The 12,058-nt window shown below is 35.7% G+C and overlaps 2 protein-coding genes across 10 annotated transcripts in view; one reads left to right on the forward strand and one right to left on the reverse strand.

Annotated features, from left to right (window-relative positions):
- Window positions 1-1,583, forward strand: part of IMPG1 (interphotoreceptor matrix proteoglycan 1) — an 86,735-nt gene extending 85,152 nt beyond the window's left edge. For both annotated transcript variants that reach the window (XM_039346611.1, XM_039346612.1), the window contains exon 17: window positions 792-1,583. The gene's annotated coding sequence lies outside the window, so the exon portion shown is untranslated. The remainder of the gene's footprint in view (window positions 1-791) is intronic.
- A 1,629-nt stretch (window positions 1,584-3,212) lies between these two features.
- Window positions 3,213-12,058, reverse strand: part of MYO6 (myosin VI) — a 118,947-nt gene continuing 110,101 nt past the window's right edge. For 4 of the 8 annotated variants that reach the window (XM_039346617.1, XM_039346616.1, XM_039346613.1 and 1 more), the window contains 2 exons: window positions 9,879-10,097; window positions 3,213-9,177 (listed from right to left, as the gene is read on the reverse strand). In XM_039346617.1, the coding sequence (XP_039202551.1) occupies window positions 8,978-9,177; window positions 9,879-10,097 (419 nt within the window). In that variant the 3' untranslated portion in view covers window positions 3,213-8,977. The remainder of the gene's footprint in view (window positions 9,178-9,878; window positions 10,098-12,058) is intronic. The other 4 variants (XM_039346621.1, XM_039346620.1, XM_039346618.1 and 1 more) reach the window with 1 other exon arrangement.

Raw genomic sequence — 12,058 nt, forward strand, 5'->3', positions numbered from 1 at the left:
ATTGACCCAAATGCATTCAAGACAGTTTTTATCATTGTTGTACTCTATTTCTGTGGAGATGTAGTTATTTCTTATATAGAGAGCAACTCCACCTCCTCTTTTATTTGGTCTGTTTCTTTTAAATAATTTAAATCCCTCTAGCTGTGTGTTCCATGTGTGAGTTTCATCCCACCATGTTTCCGTAATGGCAACAATATCGTATCTGCCCTCATTAACCTGAATTTCTAGTTCACCCTGTTTGCTGTTCATACTCTGTGCATTGGTGTATAAACATTTGAGTCCTTTGTGGGTGGCCCTGTGTTTCCTTTCTACATAACCTGTGTGGTGCCTGAGTTCCCCTATTGTCTTATTTAATTTAATTTAAAAGATATCATGTAAAATATGGGCAAATTTTCTGCAGTGATATTCAGGCTTATGGGGTGTGCCATGGGCTATACTTTTTATTGATTATTATGTGCCATCATGTTGGTTTCAAGTCTTAGCAACCACGTAGATACTGTATATCTTCTTCAGAATGATCTGTCCCCAACCTAGTCTTTCAGATACAACATGCAACAATTGTTCACATACAACAATCACTGCTGTTACTGAGCTTTCATTCCCCAATCCACCTCTTCCTGTATTTTGCTATTCTTAAAGCTTGTCTTGGGGGTCCCCAGCCTACGGAGCAGATTGAATTTCTGCAGGGAAGAAACAGAATTACACCTCTAATATGTTTCACTCATAGAAGTACACCACTAAATTCCACTTTAAGTAACCTTACATTCCTTTCATGAATGTTGTTTCTACAGGTGCTTTAGGAACAGGATCTCTTCTAACATGGAAGCTCAGTGGAATCTTTGAGGAAGGAGAACTACAAAATCCATCTTTTTCTTCCCCAGAAAAATATGGAACATTTTAACTGAAGTTTATCTCTGCCATTTTTTAAAAAATAGGCAGAAGCTGCAATTAATTTCCTCAAAACTAACTTCATAGCATCCTTATCAACATGAATGCAATGCTAAATGTAACGTATTTTGTAGATACTCAGATACTCCGTGTGATAAATATTTTTGTTGCTTAGTTGTAAGTCAAGTCCATGTATTACATGTTCAAATGTGGCAAAAGTTCTAAGTTCCAACAGCAGTGACATATGATGGGTCCTTGCACTTACAACAGTTGTAGCATCCTACAGTCATGTGTTTGCCATTTGCAATCTTCCCAGCTATCATCTAATCAGCAAAGTCAATGGGGAAGCCAGCAGGAGTTGGCAAATGTCACACAAAGCATAATGACTATTCGAATTTAAAGATTTATTTTTTAAGGAATCTGACTGTAAATATCAAGCTACTTTTAGGAAGAAATATGTTTGCTGTTATCGTTAAATATATAAGTTCCATAGAATAGAGACACTGAAACATAAATATGATTGTTAGTTCTGTATAAGACTTATCTTCCTATCTATGGGAGCATTTAGCTTTAAACTGCTCTTTAGAAGGCCAGATCCTAAAGTTGAAACTCGAATACTTTGGCCACCTAATGAGAAGGAAGGACTCACTGGAGAAGAGCCTAATGCTGGGAAAGATTGAGGGCAATAGAAGAAGGGGACGACAGAGAATGAGATGGCTGGATGGAGTCACTGAAGCAGTAGGTGTGAACTTAAATGGGCTCCAGAAGATGGTAGAGGACAGGAAGACCTGGAGGAATGTTGTCCATGGGGTCGCGATGGGTCGGACACGACTTCGCAATTAACAACAACAACAAGCTTTAAACTAAATAACTGCACAATCAAAATTAGGCTTCAAAATACTTTATATATTTGATGCAAGTTGGCAGTAGTACATGAGTGCCGATTCACAAGACATAGCCTGGCTGCAATGGAAAGCCATGCCTTAGATGATCAACATCAGTTTCACCAGTTTTAAAGAAGCTCAGATCTAATGAAATGGACCTTCTCCCTTAACTACACAATTGGCATGACCAAAGTCACAATTACCTTCAAACAGAGGAGCATGGAATGAGAGCTATAAGTGGCAGGGTTTTACAATGGTTTAGCATTGCCTTCTTCCTTATGCTCTCGCAGATGGTCTCCTTCAATGCTCAAGTGTATTTCTGCTCTGGGTACAATCTATGTACTCTGAACCATCTTCTTTTCTATGCACAATTAGGTATTACAGCTTGTCTAAGCAGTAAAATGGCAATTGCTTTCTAAAGATGTTTACCTCTCAGAGCCTATCTCTCTATTACTGGATATTCTCTACTGTCAAGTAAAAAATTATTCTTGTGTTATTTGTATATGCTGTTGCTACATTTGGGGTTACATTAAGAAAATATCGATACCCCTTTGCTGCATTTTAGTGGTTGCCCTGATTTAATAGCCCTAGTTTGCTGCATGAGTAAGAAGTTGGGTTTGGTGTGTTCCCACTGCAGATGTAAGATACAACCAAGATGTCTCTTATGGGACACATTTAGAGGTACAGTACCCTGCTTCATATTTATCAAGCACCCATGGTGGCTATGTACTTACAATTCCTTATTAATGTTCATTTTTGGTTGGCTGGTTTGTTTCAGAGCTATTTTTTGTGTGTTTATACATACCAGTTTCTACTCAAATGGCAGAAGTAATGTTTACATTTTAAATATGAATTAATTGTTCCCGAGTATATTTTATCATGGGCCAGTATTAATCATAGAATATTTGGAGAATATTTTGTATTTCAATAAAATCATTAAATATATTTGTGTATCTCTAGTTAAATAATTTTTTCTGCATCATCTGACAAAGATGTCTCCTATTTTTCCATCTGACGTGGTTATTTAGAAGAATGTATGTTTTTTAGATATTGTAGCAATATAGAAATATTTTAGAACTTAATATGATGCTGGCTTTATTTTTTTTCAAATCACATTTCTCAATATAGCTAAGCAAATAACTACTAACTTTATTCATTTGTTAAATATTGTTTACATCATAACCAACTTCAGTGGCATTGTAGGAAAAGTGCATTAGAACTTGAGAAAAAAATTCTAAAAGAAAAATGTCAATCCCTCCATCATTCCAATTTTCATTGTCCTTATTATTTTAAAGATTTGAAACAGTTTTTCAAAGCCATATTAATAGCATTTTCTACTTATTTGCTATAATTGGTATATTATTCTGGAAAAAAAGCAAATCTAAGTGTCAAAATTTCCCAAGGAGTCCCATTCTTTTTAAAATAAAGATTGCAGAAAGATCAACAGAGTGAATTTATTTTGCTATAATTTGCAGTGCACAATCAAAGTTATTTGACAAAGTACTTGGAACAGTGTAGTAGGAAATAAGCCAGAGATGAAAGAGATACAATTACAGATGAGGAGAACATTTCCAAAGTAATATTAAGAATCTTGTGCTTTTCAGGGAACTGCTAGTTGTATGCAGACTTATAATTGCATGCAATATTTAACTGCATGCTGCTGGTCAACATATGTTTCAATGAATCCATAAGGGAATAGAAGCTGACACAATCTCTACATTGTACAAAATTAACCCTGACATATTTTTGCATATTTGAATGTATACCTAAGTATTTTGTGCCATTTACCAAATGAAAATAAGAAAACTATTAATATGGCAGATGCAGAAATTGGGCATCATTCTAACTGGTTCGGTGCTACTTTTTAAAAAACTGTAAAGTTGTTAATTGCATAACCAGAAGGTGGTTAACTTGTCAGGTGTATTGTACATTTAGCCAGGAGACACCGATTCCACAGGTGAAAATATTCTGACTTTTCTAGCCAGTTGGGTTATAAATGTTCTATTTTTTTTTTACCAACTAAGGGCTCTATGCAGGGATCTGAGTATGTGCAAATGAAGATAATTCACATTACAATGAAGAGGAAGATTATACCAAAATCTCTAAGTGCTTCCAGATAATGATTCTCAGCTAAAAACACTGTTAAGATACAGAAGTTATATGAAATTGTTGATGTCAAGGTGAGAACTGAAAGCCCAAGCAAAATCTCTGCCAGAGCTATCTGAAAATTGTTCAGATCTGCACTGAATCCACAATCACAGGAAATAACTTAAGAATTATTTCAGAATTTATTTTATGCATACACAATTAGCAAAATAATCTTTAATCTCAAAATAAAAAATTAGAAAAGAGCCAAACCCAGACTAGGAAAAGAAAGGGGGGGAAAGGAAGAAAATCTACCGTATGTTATACTTATCAACAATCACTGGTTTAATACCTGCTGACAGGTATAGCTGTCTCAGGAACAGCTGCCTATATAACGGCGCTGAATATACAATGGTTATCGGCATGGGAGAATTGTCAGAAGGAAGACCTTTTTACAAAAGTCACCATCTCACAAACCAAAAAAAAAACCTTGATAAGCCTAAGGTATTTTCAAATAAAATGCTTTGAACTGATGAATACGTAACTAGTCAGCCATAACAACATGGGATGAATTTGGACAAAGATGGTGAAGCATTTGAAGAAAAGAACACATTGTCGACACAGGAATGGCTCTATTATATTTTGGAGTTGTGTGGCAGGCGGAAAGAAAAAATGGATTCAGGTAAATGTCAAAGAATTTATAAAGTGAATATCCTACAGTCAGTTAGATATTTCAGCAAGGTAATTGCCTAAAACTATCTCCAAATCAGGCATGATCTCTTGAAGGGAAAAAAAGGGGAGATGGTCCCCAGAACTGAATGATATTGACAATCAATCATGTAACACATAAGAAATATAGAGTAGGAAAAACACTCAAAAAACAAGACTAGACAAACTCTTAGCTATTTGGAAACTATTCTGACAAAGGTGAAGCTACAATTACTGATTAAAAAGATGCCCAAGCTTTTCCTTATTTTGACTTGATAAACCTTTTGCACATAAATATTTAATTTCTACAAACTGAATTTTGTAGAAAGTACAAAGCATTTAACTTTGTACTATGTAGAAGTTATCTCAGCTTCTGTTCATGTAGTACACTGAAATATTAAATTTGATGAGTAGTACCTAAACTTTTGCATGATACTCTGTGTACTTGGTCATGGAACTAGGATTGCTATTTTCTGAGATTTAGAGTAGATTGATGTATGTATATGCCTCATTTAGCAAATGCACGCAGATGTGATGGCCAGCAGAGGTAGAATAGCCATCACCCAAGACTCACTGTACTTTGAAACCACATCATAGCTGCACAAATGATCTGGAGGTGTACCTACTTTTGTATCTTAGGGCTTTCACATGAAAAAGGTCACAAATATGCAGGAGGCAATAAGTCTCTTTTTTCTGTTGAGGAACTGGCATTTTCATTCAGCTTTATGCTGAAATTTCTGGCCAGATGTTGGGGGCAAAAAAGAGATGCTGTATACATCTGCCAAACTTGTTAATGCAGTGTGTATTTGAAGGAACTCCAACCAGGTCAATTGGAAGTAATGACAGCTGTTAAATAAATATTATATAAAAAACAATGTCATCTCTTTTTAAATTCAATTCCTCTTTTAACAGGAATTTAGAAAATTTGCATCGAGGTGCCAACTTCTTGCCAACTATTATCCCACTATACTAACCAAGTGATATAGTAACTGCAGACACATCTAGGACAATCAAATTAATCCAAAATATTAAAGAAATGTTTTAAAATGTGATCATCTGTTTTAGCCTTAGCTATGATTGAGGCACTCTACGCAGTCTATTGTTTTACAAGACAGTACAACTGTAGAGGGCTCTGGGTTTGGCTACAGCAGCAACACTAAGCAGCTTTTCCTTATTATCTCCCTCTTTGAAAACTTCTTTTCCAATCAATATTTCTCCATGCTGCAGTTCCACATCTAAAGGATATTGTCATTCTTAATTAGAAGCAAAACAGTTGGGACTGGCAATGGAGCATAGTATCCATGCAAGAAGTGAAACAACTTCTTCTCTTAATTGCTATTCTGAAAAATACCTTACCCTCATATTTCAGCATAAAACACTACCGATGTCCTGCAATGCCTTTAACCTCCCACTGAAACCAAAGGAACAAATGAACCAAGGCAAGAAACTGGGTTTGATCGGTGATGAACATATCATATGTACTGTAAGTCAAGTCCTTCAAGTCCAGCTCAGCTTTTGGTGGCAGTGTGTAATTTTTGTAGCAGCAATATGGAAGTGGTTTGCCATCACTGTCTCTTTTCTCCCACCTTCCTAGTTCTGGTATTCCCTAGTTCCCATCCAGTATTAATTAGGTTTTATCCTGATTAGATGGTTGAGATCAACCAAAGTCAACTAGACCTTGCCACCAAGCTGCGTATATATGTTTTTTACCTCTGAATTTTCTAGTACACTATGAAAGTTAACATCGGATACCTTGGTGGATGGAGAAATCTTTATGGATTTAACATATGAATATTTTTTTTCTATAACAAATCTAAACAAAGCTTTTACTATGGGATTCTACAAATCTACAACCTTTGGAGGCTTTTCATAAGACCTGCTAGAAGTTCTTCGGTGACAAGCCTGATGCTTTGAAGAAGAGAGAGACAGAAAAGAGCAAGATTGTGACAGGGCAAGCGATGCATGTTCCTTCCATTCGCAACTGCTCATCAAGCAGCACTTTCACAAACTGTAGAAAGCACAACTTAAATGCAGAAAATGGTAGGTAAGTAGACTGATGTTCAATAAGGTTTAATTTCAAAACAGGGAAGAAAAATCACAAATGCAATCCAATTTCAGCAAACAGGGACGATTTTGAAAACTATCCAGCCACACACACTCGTCTTCTGCCCTTGAGCAGACCTTTTCACCCTAATGATTGTGTATTTAATGGAACATAATCTTATATTCTGCCACATGATCGGAGGCTTTTGTGGGCAGACACAGGGGCTTCTAGGGTCAAACCCAAAAGATACAAATATCCACTTGGATTCAAAGGCCCCTAAGTGGATTTACACTCATCACTTGGCTTGCATTCCTTTTTTTACTTTCTTCTGTCACCTATATTATCAGTAAAAGTTATTATTGATAGCGAGAGTGCCTGTGGAATGGAAAGGAGCAGAAATCCTTACTGCAAGCTAAAGAGCTTTTCATTGGTGAAATGTATTTGTGGTTTTGACAAATCTGATCTTATTGATCATCTTGATGATGTAGACCAGCGGCCCCCAACCTTTTGGGCACCAGGGACTGGTTCTGTGGAGATAGGTTTTTCCACAGACCAGAGGGGGCATGGTTTTGTGTGCTGCCTGCATTCCATGAATGGGTTTCATTTGGTTGTGTGGCTTGGTTTCTGGCATGCCACGGCCCGGTGCCAGTCCACGGCCCGGGGGTTGGGGACCCCCAGGGGAGACAACAGACTGAGTTTAGCCTAAAGCTGTCAAAGCTGCCTACATTTGGACTGGTGCATTTGGATCTGAAAATGATATTTACACATGTGAATACATAAACTGACGATCTCAACAATCTTAAACATAGTAAGAATATTACTTAGATTTATGAAGATGCCTTTTTTATGCCCAATCTGGTCAAAACTTAGCAGCCAATGTAAACTCAGCTCATTCTTCTTTTTAAATTCTTATTTGAAGATTTAAAAGTCAGAGCTGAGAAATGCAATTACTCTAATAAAGGAAAGAAAGTTTCTCCAAATGTGGTCTGCACTTTTTTATTATTATTAGGTGACATTTCTTAATTTCTCCAAAGATCCCAAAACAATGATAACGCCAAGATTTGTTATGCTGACACTAGGTTATTTTGCAACATCAACCAAAGGCAATTTTAAAATTGTCTGAAAGAAATAATTGCTGTAAGTATTTTAATTACTGTTAAGGAAACCCTGCCAAAAAGAAAAGAAGAAAAGCCCACAAAAGCTGAACTTGGGAGATTAGCAATGAGAAAAGATCTATTAGATTAGGAGAAAAAACAACTTGAACACTCTGAAGTTAAGCCATTTGAAGCAGCATGATGTAAGGAGAAATGCCTGGGCTCTGCCATTTTGTCAGAAGCCAGAAAGACTCCACTTAATCCATATTCATTTCAGTGAAGCATAGAAAGACAACACTGTCCAGCTCCTCACACTCAAATTCAACTATGCTGGCATAATACATGTAGTTCATTTCTTTGATGGTTGCAGCCATGAATACCTGCAGATATATATTGAACCATCTCTGTGAATTACATTTCACTATGACTGAGAAAGGATTCCCAATACAGTTGTGACAAAAAAATTAAACATGAATTGTCTGAAGGAACCTGTTTTGTAAAAAAGAAAGCAGTTTAAAAAAGAAGACAAGCACACACATGCACAACTGCTTAAAAGTGCATCAAACTGTTTCAGTTCTGAATTGCTAAAGCACTTCAGGCTCAACTTTTTCTATATTCGGTATAGGACACTCAGCGATCTACCTTAAGACACATTTTCCCAAAATGCTTGTTTGCAAGCGATGTTGAAGTGTTATATTTCACCTTTATAGGAGTCTACTTTAACTTCTGTACATTAAATGTTAAGAATATTAAGGCCTCACAGTTCTAGTTAGCCTAGTGTAAAGAAAACACTGCATCTTCTACCTTGTGAAAACTCATTTTCCAGATAGTAGCTGGGAAGTGTGTTACAGAAGATAAAAGGCCATTTTGGGTAGTTCTAAACTAATGTTGGTAATGTGCTATGCTACATCAAGGATGGGGGTTTCTAGTTCTCCAACCACTGCTTGACTTTTACCGCATAGCACTAATTATATTAGCTGGGGTTGACATATGTTGGAATTCAGCACATCAGGAAAGAGATATAGATTTACCAGTTCTGCTCTATATTACAATATTATTGGTATTACCATATGCTGGCCCAAAGCAAACAACATAGCTGACTGAAAGAAAAAAAAATGAGATCTTGAGAACGAATGAGCTCACTGCACAAATTAAGACGTCAAAAGTACAAACTAAAAATTGACACATTAATAAAATCGGTTTATATTAAACATCTCTACATGATTATGGAATGTTAAAAGTTCCTTTGTACTCAGAAGGTGCAAAATAACTATTTATTTCAATAAGTTCTGCAGCATAGCAGTTGCATAAGTCGGCCGAGCTTGTTTGCTCTCAATTGCATTTTGAAGATACTGGATTCCACCACAGCGTTCCCAAATCTCTTCAAACTGCCGTGGCAAAATTTCAGCACCCCGCTTACGAGTCAGCCCAGTTTCTTCAAGATTCAGCTCACACATCTCCATGTCATCCTTGCCTGGAATGAAGGAAACCCCAGATTTTACAAAAGTTATAATGCAAGCCTTCCACTTTTAGTTTTGGACACATGGAAAATTGAGAACAAAACTATAACAAGCACTAGCTTCTTTCCTAAACTTATTGCCTTTAGAAGAGGAAACCAACAACTCTCCAAATTCTTGTAATTCAGCTTATTTAATGCTCCAATCACCTGTATCTCAAATACTAGAAATCTTTGAGACCCATAATGCAAGAGGAAACGTGGATTGACAAAATAAGTTGTAACCTAAAAATCAACTTTGCATCACAACCAGTTTTGACAGCAGAAAATAATAATCTACACAGATGAACATGCATTTCATATCAAGAAAGTCACTGATTTCATATTTTTATCATGTTTTACATTTATAACATATACATTTCTAAGAGTAATTTTGGAGTATCAAAACCCAATAAACAAACAAATGTTAATATACTGCTTGCTACTTCTCTCAAGGGACAAGCTGGCAAATTCACTTTTTGATTTATGTATTTATTAAATTTATGTGCCATTTATTTTGTTTATTTTTCAGATTCTTCTGAAAGTGAAGACAATCTTTTTAAATAAACAATATGCTGCTTTGCACTGTAATTCAAATTTACCTTTAGTACATCTTGTCAATAAACAAAGCCTACCTTTCCAACTTCATTTTTAAAAAAGAAAATGAAACACATACTAACCAGCCACTAGCAAAATGGGTTGCTTATCAGGATGAAGTTCCATTTGACGAGCAATCCATGGTCCATCAAAGTGAGCATACCACCAGCCTTTTTTCTTATTCTGAGGATCCTTGTATTGATCTGCTGGACGGATGAAAGGAATTCTGAAATATCGCTGTTGCCGGTTCATTTCGATCTCCTGCTGCTGTCTAACAGACTGATTTACTGGGTTCTGCTGAGCTGTAAGGAATAACTACAGTTAAAAATTGTAGCCAAGATCAAAACCAGTCTTCACTACCATCACCTTTTTAAAAAATCTGTGCAGAAAAGTAAGACAAATTAGAAAATACTTTCTGTAAAGAGTAAACAGTGAAAAAAGATCTTGCATTGCCCACAACATTTTTTTTTTTTTTTTGAAGTAACATGGATTTCATTTCAGCCATGGAAACAAATGTTTCATGGATCCCAGCTGGGAAATCTATTTAATGAAGTTAAGTATGCTGGGCAAAAGAAGAAGGAATATTCCAAATTATTAAAAATACACTATAATCCCAATGGCAAATGTCCAATGAATACGTTTTTACAATTTTTTAATCATAAGCCACTCAGAATCATTGACTCAGATTGGTGGCTATGGAAATTGAATGAATGAATGAATGAATGAATGAATGAATGAATGAGTAACATAGTGCTGGAATACAATTCTCAAAGCATATTTTTTTGCAAAGTAAATTGTCTCCCAACCTGGGAGAAAAATAAAGTGATGAGAAAAAAGAATAAAGTATAGTTATAGATGGAGAAAAGAGGAGCACCTGAGTTATTTGCAGACTGTTAAGATTTTTAATTTAATAGCTAGAGCAATAAAGTATGTGATGGGCCAGAACACAGTTGTAGTTGATTGGTTGGAGAGTGCTGATTCCTGTATGAGGTAATCTGTGTTATGATTGGTTGCTGTGGGTGTAAAGGGGGAGTTTCCCTGTTTTCCCCATCTTTTTTTTCTCTGTGCTCTGTATGCTCTGTGATTTACCTGACGATTTATCTCATGTTAGTTAGTGTGTGCCTGACTATCTTGTCTGCTGTAAATATAAATATTAAATATATTTATTTATTAAAACTACAAGTTCATGTCAGCATCTCTGACTTCATTTGCACACCTGCTGCGCAATTCCCTGCACAGACTCACATTAAAAACAGAAAGAAGGGAATTTTCTGACTTTTCAGGTTTCAAATAGGAGATTTCAAATGCAAGGTTGTTGTGGACAATTGCAGAGAAAACAGTTCAGTTATTCATGAGAGTACACTTTTCTTTCTATTCCAGTTTATGGAAGGAATTAACAGTGAATAGTTTAACTATGAGCGAAATAATTATAAATAATACATCTGGTTTTGGATTTTAGTTGAATAAAGAGGGATGAAGCTACAGTCACATCAAATGTGTTTATTTGCTCTCCTTATTTCAAGATAAGCTGTTGACTACTGGAAAAGAAAAAAATGTTCAAAATATTGTGTTTATATATACTAAAGTACCATTTGTTTATCCTGCTATAAAAGGCAATATCTGTTAAAATATTTCTCATCGTTAGTATCAGTGGATATTAAAGCAGCTCATCCTGAGAAGAAAATGGGCAAAAAAGACCTTTTTCATATTAACCAGCCTTCAGTCATAATTATGTATCATTTGACATCACGAATCTAAGCAATATCCCACATACTTTTATTTGTTTAAAAAAATGGATCGGTTTTCAATTGATGAATCAATTTGCCAGGCAATTCAACATTTTCAATACATCCTCTGGCCGCATTCTGCAGTTAATGGAGACTGATTACCCACCGTCTGAATTAACATATAGGACGGTGTCCATCTTGAGCTCTTTGCTTGGTATGTAGAGGTCTTTTTTCCTCATTCTTATGAACAGTTGCCCTCACCCAAAAGATAATCAACATGGTAAAGAAAAGCCCTTTCCTCATAACAAAGGCAATTATTTTCTCTCCCTAAAACAAGCTCCTAAGTGTTAGGTTTTGTTCCAAATGTTAGTTGATTAGTACCAATTTCAATGTTTTGCTACAAGGGAAAATATTTTCTCTTGGCAGAAGAAAGGAGTTAAAATTAAACCTGTATACATATTTTTTTTGAAATAAATTATTCATTTCTGTAAATAACGCCAAAATTCTTAAAAGAGCGTGAACATTCCTGCTGTCCA

The sequence above is a fragment of the Crotalus tigris genome, unplaced genomic scaffold (assembly GCF_016545835.1).
Source record: "Crotalus tigris isolate CLP2741 ecotype Arizona unplaced genomic scaffold, ASM1654583v1 scf7180000018016.4438896, whole genome shotgun sequence".
NCBI classification, from domain to species: domain Eukaryota; kingdom Metazoa; phylum Chordata; class Lepidosauria; order Squamata; family Viperidae; genus Crotalus; species Crotalus tigris.